General features: G+C 45.1%; 1 protein-coding gene across 1 annotated transcript in view; it reads left to right on the forward strand.

Annotated features, from left to right (window-relative positions):
- The window catches only part of Dlgap1 (DLG associated protein 1), an 833,520-nt gene that overhangs the window by 771,259 nt on the left and 34,502 nt on the right, over nucleotides 1-27,759 (forward strand). The window contains 3 exon segments of the mRNA XM_028874057.2: nucleotides 5,306-5,646; nucleotides 5,648-5,677; nucleotides 13,771-13,862. Coding sequence (XP_028729890.1) covers nucleotides 5,306-5,646; nucleotides 5,648-5,677; nucleotides 13,771-13,862 — 463 coding nt within the window.

Here is a 27,759-nt window from a genome sequence, read left to right on the forward strand (position 1 = left end):
GCTGGGGCTCAGGGGCAAAACACTTGGTGAGCAAGCTTGTGGCCGTGGGTTCCGAGATCTAGCGCCACAAAAGCGCCACCAATAAAAGTCCCTGAAGATAATGTGTTTACATACAAAAACACGCTTTGACTACTGTATAACTGCTTTGGGGGGAGGGGTGTTTTTGTTTTGTTTTCTTTCTCATACAGGGTCTCATGTAGCTCAGACTCACTGTTGAGCTACATTACGGGCTTACGATCTCCTACCTCCACCTTGGCAATGCTGAGAATATGCGCCGTCACCTCGTCCGAATGACTGAGTATCGCTAGGTAGATAGGTGGTGGGTTTTTGTTTTGTTCATTATATGATGGGTGTCTGCCTGTATGTGTCTGCACATCACATATGTGTAGTGCCCCCCCCAGAGACCGGAAGAGGGGTTGGGTCCTCCGGAATGGGTGTTAGCTACCATGTGGGTGCTGGGAACTGAACCCTGGTCCTATGCAAGAGCAACAAGTGCTGTTAGCTGCACAGCCCTCTCACCCGACCCCTCCCTTATGTTTTTATTGTAACCCCCGAGGGGCTTGCTCTTATATTGTTACTGCACTTAGGGGTCACAGCCTGTGCCCCAAGAAGTCAGGTTTTGCCACCCATCCTCAGTAAACCAATCGATAGTAAAAAGTGAAAAAGTGGAGTCATTCAGTGTGGCCATGTAGGGGAGAGAGACAAAGAGGTCCAGCAACTTCCACCAGTCCATCTTTTGGGGGTCCTGACATGAGTGGAGGGTTAACTAGAAAGCAAGAGATACGCAGTTCCAAAAGGTATGGTGCCCAGCCCACGACAGCAATGGCTCCAGGCCTCCCCTGCAAGGTCAGCTAACCAGTCAGTCCTTGTCAGGGAGACAAATCCTTCCTCTGGGTGGCCAAGGGTTTCAGCTCTCCCATAGAGAGATTGCTGGGGGAACCCTAACATCTCAGGGGCCTTCCTTTCAATACTCTGGTTACTCTATAGCCAAAGAGGAGAGTACACGTGTCTCTTTAGACATTCATTCTCTCCAGAGAGGCCAGGTACAATATCAGGAAGAACTTTTACAATCACAGTAAGCAAGAACTGCTAAGCAGTTTCCCCATAGGACTTGATGGCTACATGACCCATTAGCTTAGCCAGAAAAAAAAAAAAAAACCACAGGAGGTCTACAGAGCAAGTTCTAGGTCAGCCATGGCTACACAGAGAAACCCTGTCTCAAAATAACAACAACAACAACAAAGCCTTATTAAGAGAACGATATGGGGGTAGGGGTAGCTGGAGAAATGGTTCAGTGTACTGTTACAAATGACCTGAATTTGGTTCCCAGCACCCATGATCTAAAGACACAAGTACCTGGAACTCCAGCTCCAGGGCATCCAGTGCCTCTGGCCTCTGCAGGCACCTGTACTTATAGCACAGCCATACACTTCTATACATAATTTGAAATAAATGTTAGTGGGGGGGGGTAAAGAAACCAATTCAAAGAGTGTTCCTGCCCCTGCTTGCGTGTGTATTCAGGGGCCACCTGCCGTCTGTGCTGAGGAGCTCACAGAGGACGGCCAGAATGAGAGACGTCTACATCTTCTTCCAGAAAGCCTTCTCCTGGCCCAGCCCCTCCTGAGGCTTGCCACACTGGCACTGTGTTTCACTTAGAATGTAGACAACCTTGAGCCACAGTCCACACTTGTACTACTGGCACACTGGAGCAGAAGGATCAAGAGTCCAAGGCTGGCCCCAAAGCAAATACAAGGCCATTCCCATCCACAAGAGATGCTGTAGAAGAAAAAAAAATAGTCAGTGTTAAAAATCTGACTGAAATGGGCCGGGCGGTGGTGGCGCACGCCTTTAATCTCAGCACTTGGGAGGCAGAGCCAGGCGGATCTCTGTGAGTTCGAGGCCAGCCCGGGCTACCAAGTGAGCTCCAGGAAAGGTGCAAAGCTACACAGAGAAACCCTGTCTCGAAAAAACAAAAACAAAAACAAACAAAAACAAAAAAATCTGACTGAAATGATGAGAATCTGTTGTTTGTAAAGTCCTGATTTGACTCTCTGACTCTCCTCTCTATCATCTATCATTTATCTATCGTCTATCTACCATCTATGATCTATCATCTATCACCTATTTATCTACTTATCATCTATCATCTATCTATCACATATCTATCATCTATTGATATCTATCATCTATTTATCTATCGACCATCTATTGTCTATCTATCACATATCTATCATCTATCTATTTATATATCATCTATCATCTATCTATCTACCATCTATCATCTATTTATCTATCATCTATCTATAATCTATCTACCATCTATATCATCTATCTCACATATCTATCATCTGTCTATCATCTACCTATCATCTATCATCTATCTATCAACCATCTTTCATCTATCTATCACATATCTGTCATCTGTCTATCATCTACTATCATCTATCTCTCTATCATCTATCGTCTAATCTACCATCTATCATCTATTTATCTCTCACATATTTATCATCTATCTGTCATCTATCTATTTATCTATCTCCCATCTATCATCTATCTATCTATCTCCCATCTATCATCTATCTATCACATATCTGTCATCTGTCTATCATCTACCTATCATCTGTCTATCTCAGTCTCTGTGTGTATTGTATTCACAGATGTGTCTGCAGGTACAAACTACCCATATACACAGAGGCCAGAGAGGACACTGGCTGGCCTGCCTGCTCCATGACTCTCCACTTCATTCCTTTGAGACAGGGTCTCTCCCTGAACATGGAGGTAGGCAGGAGGCCAGCAAGTCCCAGCAGTGCTGCTGACCCTCTTTCTTAAAGTAGGACAGTCTCAAATTCTGATCACCTTTGAGTTAGGAACTGTGGCAGCGTGTCCCCAGTGTTGCCCCTGTCCGACCTGACTCTCGGAAAATTGCGACTGGCCCGGGAAGTTCGTGGGCCTTGCAGGAGGCAAAGCCAGCCATTGCGTTGGGATGGAACCCTAGCAGGGCCTTTTCTGTATATTACAGAACATGAAATGATTTTTCTTCTGCACCAGTCTGGGGGTTTCGTGTTACTTAGAGAACATTTTAGTAGTTTCTGGAGTCAAACCAACGTTAGACAGACAGACAGCTTGACGATCGGCGTAACAAGGAGAAGGCAGAAAAGTTCAGAGGACGCAGTAAATAAATAACCTAGGAGAGCAGACACTGTGTGCCTGGAAGCATCATTCCGTTTCTTTGGAAAATGAGTGGGCTGAATGTCCTGAGAATAGGTTCTGAGTGAAATAGTGAGTTCACATAGTAGACACTTGCCTTAGAAGTCATGTCCTGATCTGATGTCATTAGGTTCGGGTGGGAGTGGATAGCCTAATTATGGCGCTCGCCCGTCTTGAACCTCTCTGGGCCTTCAGATGGATGACTGAGACAGTGGGGTCACAGACCCAGCTGCTACCTTGACCTCCTTGTGGGAGGCAGCATCACAGCGGTAAGGAGTAGAGTGAGACGATGTAGCGGTCCCCTCCAGGTTTACATGACTTAGTGGGAGACTGAACCCGAGTCTAGATAGGCTCTTGCTCTGACCCTGAAGGCACTGGGGACTTCTTCCAGTGGGATCTTCTACTACTGGACTTATTTCTCAGGAGCATTAGCAAAAAAAAAAAAAAAAAACAAGGAAGTTGAACTGAATTGCTTATCATTCACCGTTCAAATCCTAAGGAGATCCTGGCAGTGAGCGTATGTGGAAGGTTTCGTGTAGGATTTGCTGATCATCTGACCGCATAACTAAGGAGACCCCGTCATATTATTTACTCACATCCTCTTCCTGAGCATGTGATACTGTAACATGACAATGCATGGCTTCTTCCTTTGCTTCTCAGGCAATCCCTGGGGGAAACATCATTGCTGTTGTTACTCTTTCTTTTACGGTTAAGGAAATTACTCCAGTCACAGGGCATCAGAGAGAGGATGGCAGAATAGGACCCTCTTGTTTATGATTCAGCATTGGATTATTTATTTATTTATTTATTTATTTATTTATTTATTTATTATATTTTATTCCCCAGTGGCCTGGGGAAGCATGGGCAATACAGAAGTATTTTATTAGGTGAGATAATCCAAGTGGTAGTGAGGACCCAAGGCAACAAGTTGGAGTTGTGTGAGTTTGCTCTAACCACAGAGGTACCAGCCATGTATACATGGGGAAGTATGGAAGGAGAATGGAGAGACGGTGGGAACAGAGTTCAGAAAACAACGACCCAGGACTTGCTCTTTACTCACAGAAGGTCCTGTTTGGACTTTTTTTTTTTTAAATCTGCCTTTTTCTGAATCGTGCGCCACAGATGGAAAGCCGAGAAGCAGCCGCCGTTCTCCAGGATGCTGAAAACTGTGGCCAGATGTGAGGAGAGGAGGCTGGGGGCTGCTTCCACTGGAGCCTCAGAGAGGACCTGGGCAAACAGCAGCCTAGGGTGACCGCATTCAGACACTTGACTTGATGAAGTCGCCCTAAAGGAAGGCTTAGGTTGGCACTTCTAGGAGTGGCATTAAAGACACCCTCAGACGCTCAGAGTCCATTGGTAAACGAGGGGATATTGTGTGTGTTGGGGCAGGAGTGGGGGGGTTCCACTTAGTGAGTTGTTGTGCCCAGCAAACAAAGTTTCTGAACAGAAGTTTATAAAGTGAGCACCTATCCAAAAAAAAAGAAAACAAGGCTGGGAGGGGCAGAGCAGGGAAGGCAGATAGGTAGGAAAACAGACAGAACCGTAGAGGATGAAAAAAAAGGCATTAAGAGGCGGGGAGGAACTCAGTGTTGGCAGGTGTATTCTGGGCGCTACGGGGGCTGACGTGGCCCAAGCTTGTCACGCTCACTAGGATCAGCCTGCACACGCTCACAACCTCTCCTTTCTTTCTCTGTTAATTACCAGCCACCAGATGCATCTCTTAACAGGCTGCTTTGTTTGGCATTAGCTGTAGGTACTGGTCTGAGCTTCCCCTCACTTTCTCCCTTGCTACCCGAGAGTTTCTGCAGTTGACCAATCCTACCTAGTTCATGTCACTTGATAACTTCCCTTTCAAAGGTGGGTGCGTTCCAGTCTTTTCCTCTCTCGCTTTTGTGGTGTGTGAGCCCCATAGGCAGTACCTCTATGACCTCCCCCGACCCCATCAAAGACCTCACTTAACTCTGCCCGTGAACTCGTTTTCATGTTCAGTGTCTGAGAGTGTTCCGTGTGCCCCGATCTCCAAATGGCCGTCACTGACGCTATCCGATGCCGAAGCCCCTGCAGAAGTCACAGTGTCTCTGTTCTCGCTGTCTTTCAGTGTCATCTTGCATTACAACATATAAGAAGACACCACCTCCAGTCCCACCCAGAACTACCACGAAACCTTTCATTTCTATCACAGCCCAGAGCAGCACAGAGTCTGCGCTGAGGATGGCCTACATGGACGGACAAGGCCAGCGTGGAGACATGATCAGCCAGTCTGGCCTCAGCAACTCCACCGAAAGTCTGGACAGTATGAAGGCTCTGACAGCTGCCATCGAGGCCGCAAATGCCCAGATCCACGGCCCAGCAAGTCAACACATGGGCAATAATGCTGCTGTCACCACCACCACCACCATAACCACTGTCACCACTGAGGACAGGAAGAAAGACTTTAAGAAAAAACCGATGCCTGTCTATTGGGATACAGGTAACGGCTCCTGTACCCTTGAAAACACAACCCAGCTACTACTTCCTGTGTTGTGTGTATGTGTGTGTGTGTGTGTGTATGTCTGTATCTGTGTCTGTGTGTGTATGTCTGTGTGTGTGTGTGTGTGTGTGTGTGTGTAAGAGAGAGAGAGAAAGACAGAGAGAGTGTATGTGTGTGTGTGTGTTTGGTTTTGTTTTTTCCAGATCACCATTTGCCTTTGGAAATGAGATAGCTATGCAGTGAGGGCAGAATTTCAAATTATTTTAGTGCTGGATTTTTTTTTTTTTTTTTTTTTTTTAACTTTGTTAAATGGGATCAAAGTCGCCCAGCGACGGTGGTGGCACACACCTTTAATCCCAGCACTCGGGAGACAGAGCCAGATGGATCTCTGTGAGTTCGAGGCCAAGCCTGGTTTCAAGTCCAGGAAAGGCGCAAAGAACAAGAAGAAACCTGTATCGAAAAAAAAAAAAAAAAAGGGATCAAAGTCATGAAGTGTTTGATCTGTACTTCTTAGCTGCTGTAACAGAAAGTGTGGCTGGGGCGGTGTGGTGCATGCCTGTAATCTCAGCTCTCAGGAAGCAGAGGCAACAAGGTTGCAAACTGAAGACTGAGGCCAGCGCAGCGGTACAGACCTTTAGAACCAGCACTAGGAGACAGGAGGCAGGCCAGGCTCTGTGAGTTCAAAGCCAACCTGGGTTAACATGGTAAGGTTCTGTCTCAAAAAACAAACAAAGGAGGGTCACAAGTTCAAGGACATTTGGGACAGTTTATGCATTTCTTCCATTCTAAAACCCAAAATCAAACCAAAATACAGAGAACCACAAATTAAAAAACCCACAATCCAACAAAACAAAACCAACACAGAAAATATAATAAAAACACTGCCGAATAGCGTGGTCTATCTTTATAACCTAACTTTAACGCAACCTTTCACTCTCATGTACATTCTCATTAGTATAAGAGTTCAGGAGCTGGAGAGATGAGTCAAAGTAGGTGTATCCCTGGCCTATAATTTGTGACACAGCTATGCTGCTTTTGTGTAAGTCCACCACATGTCTGGTTCCTTGGTTTAAATTCAGCATCTAGATAACGATGCGACTCAGCAGACCAGCAGTACCTAATTCCAAGTTATACACTGGGATCACAATACTCCCTCTTGGCCTCGCTTAGGGGCAGTAATTACACACGGTGCACACACAGGTCGGTACAGGCAGCAAAGCGGACACGTCATAATATTATAATAGAGAATAAATATAACCTTTTTTTTTCATTGCAAAGTAGTTCTTGGTTTTGTTTTTTTTTTTTTTCCAAACTGTGTTTCTGATCATGGTTTCCCCTCACCCAATCCTCCAGATCCTCCCTGCCTCCCTGCCCCAAATCCACTTGCCTTTTTCTCTCCCAGTAGAAAACAGACAAGCACATAAAAAGAAATAAATAGAAATAAACAAACCGGAAACAGGACAAAACAAACAAATTGAAAAAAAAAAAGAGCCAAAGAAAAGTACAAGAAGTATATACAGATGTAGAATACTTACCACACACATCACACACACTGAGCTCACCACACAGGATACAAAATCAGAAAAACATCACAATGTAAGGTTTAAAAAACGAAGACAAATCCATAGGAGTAAAGCGTTACGGACAAAAACCTCCAAAACCTCAGTGAAGTTAGTTTAGTGCCTGGGCTTTTGGGAGGCCTGGGCTTATGAGTGTGGTTTGTATACCAATACCAGCGACAGTACGACACTGAGGAAAGTGAATTTTTCCTTTGCCAGTGGTTGTTTCCACTGAGCTAGCTTCCGGGCACCTCTCAGCACTGGCCCCCCCCATCAGGCTTCAGAACCATGCAGGCAGGCCCTGGACGAACAGCGAGTTCCTATGTGCGCCAGTCTGTTGTGTCTGGAAGGCATTGTTTCCTGGTGTCTTCTATTCAAAAGAGCGTGGGGCGAGATAATCTGAGTGCTGGTCCAGGTGCTTTCTGCCAAGCCTGTGACCAGTGTGAGTTCAGTACATCAGAAATATTTGTATCACACCTGTCAGTGAGAGTGTGAGGAGACCCAACACCTTGCCGTCAGCTGTCCCCTCACCCCTCCAGTGCGAGTGTTTAGGATACACAACATGCCCATGCTCACAGACATTCTCCCCACACCACCCCCTCATCTACTCTCTCACACACACAACACGTACTATATATATACACTCACACATACTCACCCACATGCACTCACACACACTCACATATTATATACACATAACTCACATGCACTCACACACAATCTTACATAATACCTACACCACACAACATACCTCACACCCACATGCGCACTCACGACTAACATTACTCACATAGGGTTGAAAAGGATAGCACTAAATACTCACGGAGTGCACACTACTTCACACCACACCTGCCTCACTCAAACATAAAAAAATACCCCTAGCAGCATTTCTTACAATTAACCTCATCTACAAGTATATCCATGCAACACCCAGGACATGTTACACACACATCTCCACCCATAATACACTACACAATACAGACAATCAATACATTCAAACACTCACACACTCATATTTCAGTACTACACATGTACATCACACATCCACATCACACAATCACACACATATGCGCTTTAGCCTGCCTGGTTCGATTTGCGCGCGCGCGCGCGCGCGATACCAAAATTTGCTGTGGAGAGCCTATCCAAGTGCTGCGGAGGTCATCATCAGGTCGCCTGATGCCTGACCCTGCTGAAGTGCCATTTGAGAACAAAATGTGATTCGTCACTCACAGACCTAGGAGACCGAGGGCAAAGCAACTGCTAATGTGGAAAGCAACAACTCACCCAGCATCACAAGGAAGGAATGTGGTCAGTCTCAGGGTCATTGTTGGGTATTTAATCATGCGTTTCATGAAAATACCCAGCCAGCTCAGAGACTTCTCAGCTCTTTGCTCTCTTTCCTTTTTTCCCAACTCATGCTCCACAGGGGAAATATCATGGAAATGTTTGACTGTGTTGTAAGTTTTCTAAACTAACACCCATCTGATCTGGCTCTGGTTTTTTTTGTTTTCTTTTTTTATCACATTTTATTTATTGTGTGCGCATGCACACACGTGGAGGTCAGAGGTCAATTTTCAGGACTTGATTCTCTTCCTTCTACCGTGCGGGTCCTGGGCATCAAACTCAAGTCATAAGGCTTAGCAGTAGGTGTGTTACCCACTGAGCCATCTCACCAGCCCGTCCTTTGTCTTTCACACTCGTCTGGGTGACCCTAAGACACATTCGTGTCTCTGGTGCTGTCTGCAGGTGTCTGTTGGGTAGTCATTCCTCTACAAAGCAGACCATGAGTCGTAGACGCACTGAACCCACTCTTGGCACATCCGAAAGCCAGGCATGGCTAAATTTTCACTCTATTGTTGTATTTTCATGGACCATTCTGCCAAGGTCACCTTTAACGTACCATTAACCCTTCCCTCATCGAGGGGAGTCAGGTGCCCTCCTCTAACCTCTGGGTTACCATGGCGCCAGCGGTCGGGTCTCCCAAAGAGCTTGCCGCACTGAATCTTGGGAGCAGATGACAGTGTAGGAGTCAAGAGTGCAAGCCAGCCCCCTGCCCACATTCCCCGGTTCCCGCTGGAAGTTAAATTTCCCTTCCATCACTAAGGGATCTAACCCTCCTGCCTTTACCTATCAAATGAGATTACAGGCATACATCACCAGCACTAGGAAAGAGCGAAGATTTTTAATTTATTTATTGTGTGTGCAGAAGAGGAGTGGGGGACGGTGGCGGCTGGAGAGATGACTCAGTGGTTAAGATGGCTGCTCTTCCAGAGGACCCTGGTTCATTTCCCATCACCCACGTGGCGGCTCACAACTGTCTGTAACTCCAATTCTAGGGGACCTAACACTCTCACACAGACATACATGCAGGCAAAACACCAGTGCACATAAAATAAAAATGAATTTTTTAGCATATATATATATATATATATATATATATATATATATATATATATATATATATATACACAAGAGGAGAAGGGGGAATATGCGCCATGGCATACATGTAGAAGTCAGAAAAGAACTTACAAGAATGGGCTCTCTCCTTGCATTATGTGGGCCCCAGGGTCTGATTCAGCTTGACAGGCTTGGCAGCATGCCTTTTCCCAGTGAGCCATCTTGCTCACCCAAGAATGTTTTTTTTGTTGTTGTTTGGTTGGTTGGTTTTTGGTTTTTCGAGACAGGGTTTCTCTGTGTAGCATTGAGCCTTTCCTGGAACTCACTTGGTAGCCCAGGCTGGCCTCAAACTCACAGAGATCTGCCTGGCTCTGCCTCCCGAGTGCTGGGATTAAAGGCGCGTGCCACCACTGCCCGGGCAAATCAAGAATGGGGTTTTTTAAACTCTAAATTCCAGGCCCATAAGATGGCTCAGAGGGTAAAAGCTCTTGCCGTACAAGCCTGACCATCTGAGCTGGAGTCCCAGAGCCCATGACAGAAGCTGAGAACCAACTCCCGAGAGTTGTCCTCCAAACTCCAGAGGAATACCCCTGCAGGCACCCCACCTCGCCCCATACCACAGACATACACACTCTAGATTCCCGCGGGAGTGCTTGTTGAGCGGACACAGGTCTCTGGGATGCTGAACAATGCTGCCGTGGCTGTTGGTGGTGACCGCACAGCTCAGTGCCACTCAGCCATGCACATCGCCATGGTTACAGTGGGAAAGTTTATGTTACACACACTTCGCTATGGTGATTCAAATATCTGCCTGTCTATCTGGCACTCAATTAGTGCCATGGAATGATAGCTTGCTCTTATTTCCTCAATGTTTAGTTCTTTCTTTTTCCTTCTTCGTTTTATATTCGTTTCAATAGCTAATGTGTCTTTGTTTAGAAACATTGTTTAGATTTTGTTTACTTACTTTATGTGCGTCTGCATGCGACTCTGCCTGAGTGCATGTCTGTGCACCACGTGCATGCAGGAGTTTGCAGAGGTAAAAAAAAAAAAAAAAAAAAAAAAAAAAAAAAAAAAAAAAAAGAGGACACTGGATCCCTTGGAACTGGCGTTACAGATAGTTGTGAGCCGCCATGTGCATGGATCCCCTGCCAGAGTAGAAAGTGCTCCTAACCTCAGAGCTCTCTCTCCAGCACCCACCCAGCCCCAACTATTATGACAAGACTCCTCTACACGTTGTGATCAATAGCCTATCAGTTCTCTTTTGGAGAGAATTCAACACGCTCAATATTTGCATATACTGATACTTTGTGAATATTCTAGCAAATACATGTTTTACTTACTCCTTATGTTTTGCCCTGATATTTAGCATACAATAGTCTATACTTTGCTTTAAATTTTCTTCTTTTATTACATTTGCTTATTTATTGTGTGTGTGTGCACATGTGTGCACGCATATGTGTGTGTGTGTGTATGTGTGTGTGTGTATGGGGGGGGGCTTTACTTGTGCCATGGCTTGCTTGTGGAAGTCAGGACAAGCTGTGGGAAGGAGCCGGTTCTCTCTTTCTAGAGATTGAATCCCAGTTGTCAGGCTTCAGAACATGTGGTTTTATCTGCTGAGCCATCTCATCAGCCCACCTTTGCTCTCTTTCTTTGTTATTATTATTTTTTTTCAGGACAGGGTTCCTCTGTGTAACCTTGGATCTCACTTTGTAGACCAGGCTGGCCTCGAACTCACAGAGATCCACCTGTCTCTGCCTCCCCAGTGCTGGGATTAAAGGCGTGCGCCACCACTGCCCCGCAGCCCACCCTTTTTCATTTACTATGTCTTCAATGTGGGGTGAGATAGGGTGTCAGGTCACATCAGCTGCCCTCCAACTTGCTCTGTAAATTAAACTTCTGGTCCTCCCACCTCTGCTCCCCAAGTGCTGGGATTACAGATGTACACCACCACACCCAGTTGATGTGATGCTAAGGATCCAACCCAGGGCTACACACGTGCTAGGCAAGCAATCTGCCAACTGAGGTACCTCTCCACCCCCCTTTTGTATCTTCACTGCCAATTTAGAACTTCCAAGAACATATTTGTTTGTGACACTCCCTTCTAATAGAGTACTCACAAGAAATTACAGTTACCCCTCTAGATCCGTGTGTTTGGTATACACAGACTCGATCAACCTGCCCCTGGGGTCGGGGGAGATAGCTCAGTAGTTCAGAGAACTTGCTCCTCTTCCAGAGGACCTGGGTTTGGTTCCCAGCACTCCCAGTGGGGGAATGGCTCATAGCTGCCTCTAATACAAGCTCCAGCAGATTCAACACCATCTTCTGGCTCCCATGAGGAGCTGCACACATGACATATATATATGTATACACACAGAGACACATAAATAAGTATAAATCTTTAGAAAATTGGACCTGTATTGAACCTGTGCAGACAATGCCCTTTCATTATTCTATACAGTATGCAACTCTGCACATCATGTAAATAGTATTAAGTAGAAATGCTCTGGATATGGCAACATACAGGCCGGATGGGTGTCGTAGTAGGCAGGTACTGCATCATCTCATGTAAGAGATCTGAGCGTTCTTGGTTGTGGATATCTATGGTGATCTTAGAACCAGTTCCTGTGGATACCAATGAGTGACGGCAAGAGTTACAGCTGTGAAGGAAGGTATCCTGGATACCTACAGCTGTGAAGGAAGGTATCCTGGATATCTACAGCTGTGAAGGAAGGTATCCTGGATATCTACAGCTGTGAGGAGGAAGATATCCTGATTTGTGGGGAAGTCAGGCTATACCTGAAGCTGGGGTGTGGGGGGGATGGTCTCCCTGCAGGATGTAGCAATCCTGCTCCTCTCCAAAAGAGACCTTTTACAGCTGAGCTCTGCTCCACCGGCCTAAGGGAGTTTCCCCAGCAGAGGTATTTGATTCTTCTGTTCTTTTCCCCTAAGGGAACTGTCCCAGCACAGGTATCTGCTTCTGCTTCACTCTGCTCAAGGGGAAACCCCTGCAGAAATGTAGCAATCTCTTCCGGCTCCAGTAACAAGTTGTTACTTCTTATTCTTCTTGCTCAGCACCCCCTAAGGGAATATCTCAGCAAAGATTCTGCTACCAGATTCTGCTACCTGCTGGCAAAGGAAGATCTCCACCACCCAAAATTCTTTTAAGAAAGAGATTTACAGCTGGGCAGTGGTGGTGCACGCCTTTAATCCCAGCACTCAGGAGGCAGAGCCAGGAGGATCTCTGTGAGTTTGAGGCCAGCCTGGTTTACAGAGCGAAATCCAGGACAGGCACCAAAGATACATAGAGAAACCCTGTCTCGAAAAACCAAAAAAAAAAAAAAAAAAAAAAAAGAGAGAGAGAGATTTATTTGGGAAGGATAAATCCTGAAAAGTGGCTGCCTCTGCCAGGATGGAGAAGGACAGACAGCCCACAGGCAGAGGTGCTTTTATGGGGCTTCTTAGGGACAGAGTTTTTTCAAGGAGAAGATCTCTTCTCAGGGATTGGTTGGTTTTCCTGCTCAGGAATTGTTTGGTTTAGTGTTCAGTTGGTCAAGGGGCAGAGTTGGCTCTGGTTCCAGGACCAAAGTGTGTTTCTTTGGCTCTGGTTTCAGGGCCAGGGTGGGTTTCTTTGGCTGGCCCTTTTACCTTACAGTGACTGTGCTTGTTAAGTCTGTAGAGGGATTGTAGATGTTTGTCAGCTTTGGGAGTAAGTAAAGCTGCAGTTTATTAAAATCAGCAGAGTTGGGGGCTAAAGAGATGGCTCCGTGGTTAAGAGCATTTGTTGCTTTGGCAGAGGATTCAGTTCCAGCACCGACCTAGTGGCTCACAACTGCCTGTAACTCCAGTTTCAGAGGATCTATCGCCCTCTTCTGGCCTCCCCAGGCACTTGCACACACACACACACACACACACACACACACACACACACACACACACACTTTTTAGAAAATCTTAGCAAACTCAGAGCATGCTAATAATGTCATAATTGCTGGTATCAAATACACAAATGTGAATCAGTGAGGTTATAAATCACAGAACATCCCCATCATATCACAGATACCTGAGATGAGCGCACGTTTGTTTCTCAAGTGAGGCCATGGAAAAGGATCAACTCTGTTTGCTTGATGATTTCTTCAGGTGGATGATGCTGAAGAGCCCGAGAAAACGGGGGAGAATAAGGCGCCCAGTAAGTTCCAGTCCGTGGGAGTCCAAGTGGAGGAAGAGAAGTGGTGAGTCCACAGCTTTTGTCCTTCCTGTCTGGAGGTCGGCCAGGGTGGTGAACGTGCTCATCCCATGACAAGCCTGCTCTTCCTTCCACTAGGTTAGGGGGTACTTAAAAGCGTCAGTCAACACTAGCTGCTCCTCTCCTGTGCTGTGATCCCGGGGAGCACACCGTTTGAGCTTTGGTCACAGCCGTAGCTGAAGAGTGTCACGTTCACATGAACCCTGGATGCAAATAGGGGACTGCCAAAGGCCCCTCTTCAGAAAACTTTGCAGCCATTTTATATGAGTTTTATTTATTATTGTTGTTGTTATTATTATTATTATGTGTAGCTGAAGTTTTCTCCAGTCCTGCCTGGCCGACAGTCAGGACAAATCTCTCTCACCCACCAGCCCTACAGCTGCTCAGACCCAACCGAGTAAACACAGAGACTTATATTGCTTATAAACTGTATCTCCAGCTCCAGCCAAGCCCAGCAGTCCTGTAGCCCACTTATAAAGTAAACACACAGGCTCTTATATTATTTTAACTGTTTGGCCTAGTGGCTCAGGCTTCTAGTTATCTAGTTCTTCTATCTTAAATTAACCCATTTCTATAAATCTATACTTTGCCACATGGCTCGTGGCTTACCAGTATCTTACATGTTGGTACTCATGGCAGTGGTTGGCAGCATCTGTCTCAGCCTTCCTCTTCACAGAATTCTCTTCTCCGCTTGTCCCGCCTATACTTCCTGCCTGGCTACTGGCTAATCAGCATTTTATTTATACAGAGCGATATCCACAGCAATTACATTGTTGTTGTTGCTAAGACAGAGTTGTACTGTGTATCCCTGGCTGACCTGGAACTCTAAACCAAGCTGGCCTCCAATGCACAAAGTTTGGTCTGCCTCTGTCTTCTGAATGCTGGGATTAAAGGTGTGCACCACCATGCCCAGCCATGTGATTTTATTTTAATTGTGTATTTTTCTGTGTGTAGGTATGTGCTTGGGAGTACAGGTGCACTTACACACACACACACACACACATATAAACATTACAAAAATGTTTTTAAAGTACACATGGCTCAACTTTATATACACTGATGTTTAAAGCAAACTTACTGTAGAATCTTAGTGTCCAGAAAGTGGGAAATTTAGAGTTTCATAATATCACGAAATCCCATTGCTGGAACAGACTACCAATGTCAGTATTTTCATTTTATAAATAAAATTCTATGCCAGGCAGTGGTGGTGCATGCCTTTAATCCCAGCACTTGGGAGGCAGAGGCAGGCAGATCTCTGTGAGTTCGAGGCCAGCCTGGTCTACAGAGTGAATTCCAGGATAGGCTCCAGAACTACACAGAGAAACCCTGTCTCTAAACCGCCCCCCACCCCCCACCCCCCAAAAAGATTCTACTCTGGTCTACAAAGTGAGTTCCAGGACACCCAGGACTGTTACACAGAGAAACCCTGCCTTGAAAAACCAAAAATAAATAGATAAATAATAAATAAACAAACAAACAAATAAATAAGATTCTATGATCCCATGGGCTCAGATGCCCTGTTGCCACAGAGCTAAGATTAAAGAATATGGGGGATCCAGTTTTCGTTCTCAGAACCTACAACCCTTGGCCTGTTGCCTGAAACTCCAGCTCTCGAGCACACACACACACACACAATTAAAAAATATTCAAGTTTTAAACAAGAGAGCTATGCCCTTCTGTTACATGAAATCTAATAGGTCTTATAATAAAAAACCCCAAGCCAGATATTGGGGTAAATGCTAAAAGATCAGAGAGACAAAGGAACAAGCCACAGCCACTTCTCACCTCACCAACGCCTTAGCCCATCTCCATGAATCCTCTGACTGAAATCCTCTGAGTCCTCAAGCTGAAAGGGCTTCTAGCCGAAAAGCCTTTAGTTCCTGTCTCCTCTTGTCTTTTACACCTTTCTCCGCCAGCCATATCACTTCCTTCCTAGTGCTGGGATTAAAGGCATGTGACTCCCAAGTACTGGGATTAGAGGTGTGTGCCACCACTGCCTGGCTCTGTTTCTCTCCTAGACTGAGTCAATCTCCAAAACACAAGCAAGGAGACAGAAAGGCTGAGAACACACAGCAGACTATCTGACCACAGCAGGACAACCACAAAGCATAACATGTACACATGTGTACACAGGGCAACACCAGGAGAAGGGGGCAGAAATGGCATTGGAAGCAAGAACAACTAAGAAATTGTCCCAAAGTGATGTCAGACATCAAACTACAGATTCAATAATCACCAAGAATGCCAGACAAGAGATGGAATTAAGTGTTTAAGGTGGGAGAGAAATCATCACCAACTCGGACTTCTGTACTCTATGAAATCATCTCGTAAAGTTAAGCCAGGCCATTTGGCACAGGCCAATAATAATCCCAGCTACCTGGAGGTCTGATTCATGTGGATGGCAAGTTAAAGGCCTGCCTGTGCTACTGGGTAAATTCAAGGCCAATGTAAACAAGTTTGAGGGAGCTTATATCCTGATGGTCTGGACCTTTAATTCCAGCGTTCAGGAGCTAGAGACAGCTAGATCTCTATGAGTTGAGGCCAGCCTTATCTACCTACATAGGGAGTTCTAAGCCAGCCAAGGTTAGATAGTGAGACCCTTCCCCTCCCCATCCCTGCAAATAAACAAATTAATTAATTAATGCTCAGGGGTTAAGGGCCCTTGTTGCTCTTACAGAGGAGTCAGGTTCAATGCCTAGCACCCACATGGCAACTCACAAGTCTCTGTAATTCCAATTCTAGATCCAACACCCTTTTCTGACTCCCACGGGTACTACACACATGGTGCACAGACATACATGTGGGCAAATAAAATAAATGAATCTAAAAAAAAAGAGGGAGAAAGAGCCACCCTCGAAGACTCATAGAGAGAATGCAGGAGCAGCTGTGTTAGGTTAAAGCAGCAACAGCAGATCAATGAATGTTATCAGGGATAAAGAGAGGCTTCGCCTAGGGACGGGAGGGATAGAATGGCTCCAAGTGAAGAGTGCAACCTGCTCTTGCAGAGGAACTGGGTTTCATTTGTAGCTCCCACATTACATAAATTATAGAAACTTTCTACTGTCTTTTCCACAATATAGAAGCATCACGAGTGTTCCCAAACTCATCCCACAAGATCAGCAAGATCGTGCTCTCCAAATCCAAAACATAAGAAAACTTCAAATAAATGTCTCTCATGAACATAGACATACAAATCTCCAACAAAATAGTAGGAAATTGCTGGGCAGCGGTGGCGCGCGCACCTTTAATCCTAACAGTCAGGAGGCAGAGGCAGTCGAATCTCTTTGAGTTCGAGGCCAGCCTGTTCTAAAGAGTTAGTTCCAGGACAGCCAGGGCTACACAGAGAAACCTTATCTCAAAAACAAACAATATATGTGTGTGTGTGTGTGTGTGTGTGTGTATGTGTATATATGTATATGTGTATATGTATATATATATGTATGTATATATAATTAGGAAATTGAATCAAACAATGTGTAAATGAACTTTACCTCAGGATCAATTGCCCCAAATATAACGTTCTGGTGGAAGATTTTGATAGGGGTGCTCTAGTGGGTAGCTGCTCCAGCTTTGGCCTCAAAGCCCTGCCCCTAGTGTGGCAAGAAGTAACTGCCACACCTGCCTATGACCTGCCCCTGGGGTGTGGCTGAGACAGGTCCCTTTAAGACCTGAGATGCATAATGCTTGCCCCTTTTTGCTACCTCTTGGTCTTGCATGTTGGCGCAGATCAGGACAGAGCTCTCTAGAGAACAGCGCTGGACCATGCCTTAATCCCTATTTCCTGTATTGTGAGTTTCCTGTATTGTGAGTTAACCGCCCCCCAATAAATTCCTATAATCATTAAGCTATTTCTGTGGATTGGTAGCGATTTAATCACAATAGGGTGCTGTATATCTAAATGAAGAGGGGGTTCATGGGAACTCTACATTTTATAGAATTTTGCTATGAACTCCAAGCCGTTCCTCCCAAAACTTACACTTACTGATTGTGAAAGAGAGGGTGGATGGTAATGTCAACATCAGTGGATGTCCCGGGGTGTGTCTTTTGACATGTGAAAACGTTCAGAGCAGTGCCTGGCATCTAGAATGCTCTCCTCGCTTTTGCTAGCATAGTGCCACATAGAATAGCTGTAAAGACTACAGTGTAAGGGAGCAGGGCTGGTGAGATAACTTGGTACATAAAGTAACCCAACACCTAGCCTGAGGTCACGATCCAAAGAAATAGCTGACTCCAAACGTGGTCCTCCGACGTCCACATGGGACACACATGCACATAGGAATACAAAACTTTTTAAAAAGCAATAGTATAACCTTTTCTTCAAAAACAAGAGAAAGGGGCTGGAGAGAAGGCTCAGACGTAAAGAGCACCAGTTGTTCTTCAGAAGGACCTGGGTTCAGTTGCCAGCACCTACATGGCAGCTCACAATAGTCTGTGACTCCATTTCCAGGGGGATCTGATGCCCTACTCTGGCCTTTATGGGCAACAGGGACATACATGGTGCACAGACATCCATGCAGGCCAAACACCCATACACATAAAGTAAAATAGTAATTTAAAAAGAAAAGGTCCCCAAGTAGGTGGTGGTGCTTGTTTTGAGCCCTACACTTCAGAGGCAGAAGCAGGCGGATCTCTGTGAGTTCAAGGCTAGCCTGGTCTACAGAGTGAGTTTCAGGACACCCAGGACTGTTACACAGAGAAACCCTGTCTTGAAAAACAAAGAAAGAAATAGAAAGAGAGAAGATCATCTCAATCTTACATTTTTCTTCAAAACTTCCCCCCTAGTCAAGCAATCTGTCTTCCTAAATTGATACCCTGATACTCATCCGTCTATAAGAATGTCTGCTGATGCAGGGCAATAGGCCTTGATAGGAAAAGGCACTTTGCCACATAAACCTGATGACCTGAGTTCCTTGAAACCAACCTAAAAGTAGAGAGAGCTGTCTCCTCTGACCTTAACAAGCCAAGCACACACACACACACACACACACACACACACGCACGCACGCACGCATTCACATACACACAGAGACCAGAGCCATCAATCTGGAGCTGGAGTTGTGAGCCATCTGACTTGGGTCTGGGAACTGGAAATCGGGTCCTCTGGCAGAGTATTATGAGCTCTCAACTGCTGAGCCTTCCTAATACTTTTTTGAAAAATTATTAACAGTGCTGGGCATGATGGTGTACTCCTTGAATCCCAGCATTCTAGAGACAAAGTAGGTGGATCTCTGTGAATTGAAGCCAGACTAGGCTACAATAGTGAACTCCAGGACAGCCAAGGCTATATAGTGAGACCCTGTCTCAAAACACAAACAACTAAATGAATAAACAAGTTAATTAATCCCCTAGCAGGGCTGACAGTAATTTTAGTGCTTAACCTTCTAGAATATTCCTGCACAGGCCACTTTGGAGTTGGCCTTTCTGAGCGGTAAATAAGCCTTTACATAGATGTCAATGGCAGTCTCTGAAAGAAAGCCATTACCAGACTAAAGGGCTTGCTTTCATCTTCTCTTACAATTCCTTTTTATAATTCGGCTGGTGGCAGTTCATTTAGATACCGTCTTACAAAGCAAAATTGGGCAGTTGAGATTCCTTCCTGATGACTGGACACACACACACACACACACACACACACACACACACACACACACACACACACACACCAATTATGTGGTGTTAATGAGGAGGCAGCTGTTTTCACACTGAATATCTGATGATAATCCAGGCTTCCTTCCCCAAACAGACTGATGGATAAGAAGAGGCAACCTCACAAAAAGTGAGAAAAGGAAGAAAATAGAGCCAGAAGAAAGAAAGAACTGAGTATGTAAGAGGCCAGGAGGCTCCTAGCCTTTTTGAAAGGTCACAGTTTAGGTAACAACCAGCCTAAAAACCCACCTGACCCTACTGTTTACTGAGCAGGAGACTTCAGAGTTCTGAATTTAAACAGTTCATAAGCTATGGATAAAGAGATACATAAACAAGATAATACCAGGCAGAAATCAGCTCCAAGAAGAGGCAGGGGCGTGGAATGCCGCAGAATTTGCAGGCAGCTAGGACATCCTCAGACTATCGTGGATAGCAGATGTGCCGGGTCCCCTCTCCTGGGCAGCATCCCAGGAGGGACCATGCACCGAGGAATGCTGTCCAAAGGCCGCTTGTATAAAATGCCCTGAGTCATTTTGCAAGGAGCCTGTTCCCCAACCACTCATCACCTTTGTCAACATCAGCTGTCCGCCAGTTCCTGCCCGGCTCTGCTGGCCAGCTAGCAGCGCGCGATCCACAGGATCCAATTTGCTGACAGGAAGGGTGGGTTCTTAGCAAAGCAGCAGACACCACACACAATGCCTCCTCCTCAGTCCTGGGTGCAAGGCCTCCTAGGGCTGTCCCATCCTTTTGGCTGTTCTCAGGAATTCCTAAGAAGTCTTCTAGGCTTTTCAAGCTGATAATTAACAACTCCGGGAAAGTAATCCTTTCTGTTGACTAAGGTGAGAAAGCCAGAGACTCCTAGGGGGGCCCCTTTCCCTAATAATGATTGTATTAGCCCAGTGACTTTAAACTGCCCTTTGTTACGGGACCCACTGGTGATTCTGACCCCAGCAGTGGACACAAAAAGAGAGGTGATTACCGCCTTCCTGATAAAAGGACTATGCAGATTTACTCAGAGCCCTAGATAGAGTGATGTGGTAGCAATTTATAACTGATGGGCAGCAGAGTAATTGGAAAAACAAAAACCACCTGTGTCTGTATGTGCCCGTATTCTCTTTACACTGTCCTTTTAAATAAGGATTGTGTACTATTGAATAATTCAGCTAATACTAAGAGAAGCAGGGGCTGGAGAGATAGCTCAGCAAGTCAGAGCAATGGCCTTGCTGGCAGCCGTGGGTTCGATTCCCAGCACTCATGTGGGCAGCTCACAATTGCTGTAACTACAGTCCCAGGGGATCCGATACCCTCTTCTGATCTCTGAAGGCGTACATGCAGGGAAAACACCCATACACATAAAATAATAAAAACATCCCAACCTAAGTTTTCTCTGTGTTATGGAGAACTCACGCCAGATAGCTCAGCACCAGCTACAGAGCCTGAAGACTTGAGTTTGATCCCTGGGACCCCTATGGTAGAAAGAACCGAGGTCCATAAGTGGTCCTCTGACCTCCATATGCATGCTGGGGCATATGCACACACCACGTCTATGTAATATACACATACAAAATAAGTAAATGTTTACAAACTAAAAGCTACAACTTGCTAGCTAGTACACACCTTTGATCCCAGCACTCTAGAGACAGAGGCGAGAGGATCTCTGTGAGTTTGAGGCCAGCCTGGTCTACATCGTGAGTTCAGAGACTGTTAATGCCTTTTTCTTTCCTTCTGTGCCCTCTTGGTAGATGTACAGTGGTACCTCGTTAGAGCTTTCATTTGAATGTCTCTAATGAAAAATGGTGTTGGTTATTTTTTCATGTGTCTATTGGACAGTTGTATATCTCTTTGGAGAGTATTCAAGTTGTTGGCCTTTTTTTATATATACATTGGGTTGTTCGTTCTTTTGTTAGTCAATATTTTAAGAATTATTTGCATATTCTACACAACAGATCTTTATCAAATTTAAAATGTATCACTTCCCCACATTCTATAATCTGGCTTCCCACTCTCTATATAGGGTCATTTGAGGCACCAGAGTTTTTAATTTTGAAAAAGCCCAGCTTTGTATCTTTGTTCTGTTGCTTATATTTTCAGTGTCCTGCTTAAGAAACCATTACCAAGGGGATGGAGAGATGGCTCAGGGGCATCAGATAATGGGGAAAATATTGCTAGCATTCCATGGAGTCTGCTTAAAGGGCAAAGGGATTATTTAGAGAAAAAAGACTCAGGATACAGAACAGAGAAATTATTACAGGATCCTGGAAGGGTGAGGCATGGTCCCACGCTGTTTTTCTGCCTGAGATCATCCCAGTATCCAAGTCCCACAAGGAAACAGAGAGAGCCTCATAAGTACATCTCAGGTCTTAAGGGTCCCCCCAACAGCAGCCACGCCCCAGGGGCATGTACTTTAAAGTCATAGGCAGGTGTAACAGTTACCTGCTGCCTCACTAGGGAAGATGCTTCAAGGTCATAGCTAGAACACCTACACACTACAATTAAGAGCACTGGTTGCTCTTCCAGAGAACCCTGATTTAATTCTTAGCATTGACATTGCAGCTCAGAACCATTTGTAATGCTAGTCCCAGGAGATCCAATGGCCTTTTCTGGCCTCCCTGGGCACCAGCCACGGAAGTGGTACACAGACATACATGCAGACAAAACACCCATGCACATAAAAATAAACTAATAATTAATTTAAAAAAATTATTACCAAACCCAAGGTCAAGATTTGGCTGTATATATTCTTCTAAGACTCTCATAGCCTTAGATCTTAATTTAACCTTTGGTTCATTTTGAGCTAATATATGTGTATATATATATATATATATGAGGTAAAGTTGCAAAATTATTCTTTTTCGTGTGGCTATCCAACTAGCTAATTCACTGGCTTGTTTAATTATTGGAGGGAAGGCAGAGAGGTAGCTCAGTGGTAAAGAGCACCTGCTGTTCTTGCAGAGGACACCGGCACCCACATGGCATCTTTACCTGTGACTCCAGCTCCAGGAGATGTGGCACCACCATCTTCCAGTCTTTGAGAGTACCAGGCACAAATATGGTGCACGTACATACAGGCAGGCACTCACATATACACATTAAATAAAAGTAATACACATTTTTAATAAATAAATAAATACATTTGTTTGTTTGGGCAGGAGGTGAGAGGGGAGACAGAGTCATACTATGTAGTGTTGGCTGTCCTGAAGCTCACTTTGTAGATAGATTGACCTTGAGCTCACCGAGGTCTTCCTGCTTCTGCCTCCTGAGTGCTAGGATTAAAATCATGCACCACCACACCATCTGATTTTTTTTTTAATGTTAACTTGACCTGGACTGTAGTGGTACACACCTTTAATCCCAGCACTGGGAGGCAGAAGCAGGTGGATCTCTGTGAGTTCAAGGCCAGCCTGGTCTAAAGAGCGAGTTGCAGGACAGGCAAAGCTACACAAAGAAACCATGTCTCAAAAATAGATGGATGGATAGGTAGGTAGATAGATAGATAGATAGATAGACAGACAGATAGACAGACAGATAGATAGATGAGCAGGTTACATGCCTCCAATATATAATATCCTAAGGAAAAATACAGAAAAGATTCATGAAATCAAAGCAAAACCCCAACAGAGCAAACACTAAGTCCTGTAGCTCCATGTCTAAAACATGTTGACCTGATGGAGCTCCAGTAGGCTTGAACAGCCCCACCTCTGTGGCCTTTTCATTCACAGGCCACATAGCCTCTCTCTGTGAGCAAGGCAACATTGGGTTTGGAGTGCCTGGGCGACTGTGCATAGTGAAATAAATCCCTAATAAATCACTTCTGAGGCAGCCCTGTGCAAACAGGATATGGTGAAGGCACTCTCTTCTCAAGGGAAAAACTTTTCAAATGACTACAGTTTTTGTCTCTTGAATATGCCATGGCTGAGGGCTGGTCAATTCCTAAAATGTCCTCCAGGATATCTCTCTTATTGTCCCAGAGCAAATGCATCTGGCTTCTTTTTAATGACACTGGACTTCAGAAACCAAATACTTTTAGTTTTATTGAGGTAGGATCTTACTCTCTAGCCCTGAACTTGTGGCTAATGAATAGACTTGAACTTGTGACTGTCTTCCTACCTCCTCAGTACTGGGATCACAAGCATGAGCCACTAGTCTACCGAGCTTCCACAAAGAGTTGGGACAAGGACAAAATATAGACAAGTTCTTTGCTAGTGTATACCATGAAGAGCTTCTGGTCTAGTTCCCAACAGAATCTTGGTTCCCATCTGAAATATCAAGATATAAATGTTGACTGTCCACATTTCTGTCAACATTCTGGTCTTCTGAATTTTTACCAGAATCGCCTGTTTGACTCTTCTTCTGATAATTGTGAGGATTCTCTAGGTTTCAAGTCCATACTCTTTCAAATTCTTCCTTCAAACAAGTTTCAAGGGCTGTAGAACTACATGGTCAGATTTTAGTCACGGAAGTGACCCCACTTCTGGAACCAGTTTTCGGCATTACTTATGTCTGCTGGTTTATTTGTGCTGCTGTGAGCAAAATATCTCAGAAAGCAGCTTCAGGTGTATTTTGTGTTATGGTTTCAGGGGAATCAGTTCTCATGGCCTCTTGGTCCCATGTGCTTAGGCAGCGTATCACTATAGCGTGAACACGTGATGAGGTTCTTCAGCTCACGACAGAAAGGAATCAGAGAATGGAGGAAACAAAAAATACCTTCGGTGACATGCCCCCAATGACCCTGACCTCTAGCAGGACCCCAATTCCTGGAGTTTCCACCACTCCCAAAGCAGTTCCACCTGCCAAGGATGAGGCATCCAGCACAGGGTCAAACCATGCCCCTTGGTTAACTGTGACTGCTTTGTGAATTTAGACTGTGAGCGCTCACTTTAAGGGAAAGGCAGCATCTTTTCCTGTATGTTGGTGGGAAGAGAATTGGGACAGAGAGATACTTTGACTTCCCGCCCCCCCCCCCCAAAAAAAAAAAAAACAATTCTCTGCTTTACTTGACCTCCCACTTCTGGAGGCCCCTTCCCTGCTTCTCCTACCACACCTTTTCCACTGTGCTCGATACCTAGACCTCAAGAGTTCACTGACTATAAACAAGGAAGATGTCCCGGCATTAAAATGTACTTGAGAACTGGATGTGGTAGATGTCAGCTCACACAGGGGGATTATGAATTTGAGACCAGCTTGAACTACACCATTAGATCTTCTATCAAAAAAATAAAACATGCTTCCAAATGACTCCTGCCATTCCAGCAGATCTGCAAATACAGACTGAGTCACAGGCATTGAAGAATGCACTACCCACTAGTGAGGAGAGCTGTTCCCCATCTCCAGAAACAAAAGCTTCAGAGAACGGAATTCTTTATCAGTTGTTGTTGTTGATTGGTTGGTTTTTTGTTTATTTGTTTTGTTTTGTTTTGTTTTATGAGACAAGGTTTCTCTGTGTAGCCCTGCTGTCCTGGATTTCACCCTGTAGTCCAGGCTGACCTCAAACTCAGAGATCCACCTGCCTCTGTTGGCTTTAAAGACACGCATCACCCCCATTGGGTTAATGAACAGAATTCTTATACCTTTGGTTTTCCATCAAAATCACCTCTATTTCATTAGCATTTCCAGGGGCAACCTAGTTCTGAGTTTCAAAGACTTCCCTTCTTCCTTCAAACAGCAACGCTTACAGGCTCAGAGGCAGGTGTGTGGCACACACCTGTAATCCTAGCATTTGGGAAATGGAGGCAGGAGGATCAGGAGTTCAGGGTTGTCCTGGGCTACACAGCAAGCTTGAGACATGCCTGGGCTGCACATGACCTGCATGTTTGTTTGTTCAGTGGGCAGATGCAGGTGTGGCAGTCAGAGGAAAGCTTGCAGCAGCCGGTTGGTTCTCTCCTTCACTGCACGGGTCCCAGGGGTTCAACTTAGGCCACCGGGGTGGTAGCAGGTGAGCCACCTCACCCATCCCAAGACCCTGTATTTCAAAACAAAAGAAAGAGCTCACAGCAGACTCATAGCTGGACAGAGCAAGCTATAGAAAAACCACGCTGTTCTCTGACCACAATGACAGCCACTATAAAGCGTCCTCCTTTGATCCCAAGTGACTCCAGAGTCTAAATATTTGGGCTTGTAGTGATTCCAACTAAAAAGAAATTTTTTTTAAGTCAAAATCGACGGGCCTAGAGAGACAGTCACTTTAAGCGTAGGGCTACATCCTGTTTTGCCCACCTAGAAATTCTGGATTCACCCCACCTCTCACTGTCTCCTTGAAGAACTCCCTGGCCAGCATCCACCCTTCACAATCTCTTTCCTTTGCTTAACAATGATGTAACCTAATCAAATAGTTCCTACCTGTGCACCTGAGCTTTAAGGGTGTGGCTTTTGGGGGGTTCAAATTTCAAATGCCTGAAACTTAACCTAAATCCAAGCCAGCCTCAGATTTATAGCCCTTATTTCTGGGATCACAAGCATGTGGCACCCCCCCACACACCCCCAACCTTTCCTTTCCTTTCTTTCTTCCTTCCTTTCCTTCCTTCCTTCCTTCCTTCCTTCCTTCCTTCCTTCCTTCCTTCCTTTCTTTTTCCTTCCCTTTATTCTCTTCCTTTCTTCCTTCCTTCCTTCCTTTCTTTTCCCTTCCCTTTATTCTCTTCCTTTCTTCTTTCCCTTCTTCCTTCCCTCTTCCTCTTTCTTCCATTTTGCCTGTTTTTTTTTTTTTTTTTTAAGATCATTTAATTAACAGAGAAAAAGACCAACTCACTGTAGTTGGAGTTTTTTTGGGGGGGTCCAACAGCCCACTTATAAAATAAACACACAGATGCTTATAATTTATAAACTGTATGGCCGTGGCAGGCTTCTTGCTAACTGTTCTTATATCTTAAATTAACCCATTTCTATAAATCTGTACCTTGCCACGTGGCTTGTGGCTTACCGGCATCTTCACATGCGGCTTGTCATGGCGGCGGCTGGCAGTGTCTCCTCCCTCAGCCTTCCACTTCTCAGAATTCTCTACTCTGCTTGTCCCGCCTATACTTCCTGCCTGGCCACTGGCCAATCAGTGTTTTATTTATACAGAGTGATATCCACAGCACTCCCCCCCCCCTTTTTTTTAAAAAAAGGAAGGTTTTAACTTTAACATAGTAAAATTACATATAACAAAACAATTATTGAGGAAGAATTACAGTTACAATATTAAAGAAGATATCCTATCTTATATTTGTGAGTTTAAGGTTTTATATCTAACTTATGTTTTATCATAACTAAGGAAAATTGTAACTATCTAGCTTTAACTACATCAAAGACCTCAGAATGATATCCATAACAACTCACTATGACTTTCATTTAGCCAAAGCTGTGTTAAAATGTGTTAGTGGGGCTGAAGTGACGGCTCAGCCGTTAAGAGCATTTGCTGTTCCTGGAGAGAACCTGGGTTGGTTTCCCAGCACCCACTTGGGTATTAGCCACTGTCTGTTCCAAGGGATCCGACACCTTCTTCTGGCCTCCTTAGGTACTGCATGCAGGTAGTACACATACATACACACCAGCAAACACCCACCAGCATAAAATAAACTTTTTTAATTGTTAGTGAGACTTCTCACACCTCTGTTAGCTACCTCGAGTCAGTGGCCAAGGACTGGCTCAGCTCCAGTTCTGGAAGCAAAGCAAGTTCTTCCCTTTCAAGAGATAGAACCAACTTTCCCGTAGTGACAGCCATCAGGGATATCAGCAGCTCCCCAGCTCATCCTAAAAGAAGACCAGTAACATGTGGGCCCTCTCAAAAGCTGTTGGGTGTTACCTAACCCATAGTTCTTACTTCCCATCCTCTGCCTTTGTCTGCCAGTGCCTCTCCTGTAATGAGCATGGAGCGAGAGTCTTCATGTTGGAATCCCGCTCCTTTTTCTTTGTCTTAAAGAGATCTCTTGCAAAAAAATGATGTCCACGGAGTTCAAATGAGCAATGGATGCTTCCTGTGAACAGCTTTGCAGACTAGATAGAACAGCGCTAGCTTTGTTCACATGGTGACCGGGGAGTTCTCTGAGTGAGGGCTTCGTCTCGGCTGTTTTCTGCTGTGTTCCGTTTTCACTTGGAATCTCTGACTAAAGAGTGCATTTTTAGAGGAGTCGTGACCTCCCACCCCTTCCCTTTTTACTTTAATTTTGTATAATGAGTTATGTTGGGTCTTGATCATTTCTGATCCAGTTCACAAAGCACCAAGATGGGTGTCGCACTGAGGAACGCGTTTTCAGATCCCACCT

This window comes from Peromyscus leucopus, chromosome 13 (assembly GCF_004664715.2).
Source record: "Peromyscus leucopus breed LL Stock chromosome 13, UCI_PerLeu_2.1, whole genome shotgun sequence".
NCBI classification, from domain to species: Eukaryota; Metazoa; Chordata; class Mammalia; order Rodentia; family Cricetidae; genus Peromyscus; species Peromyscus leucopus.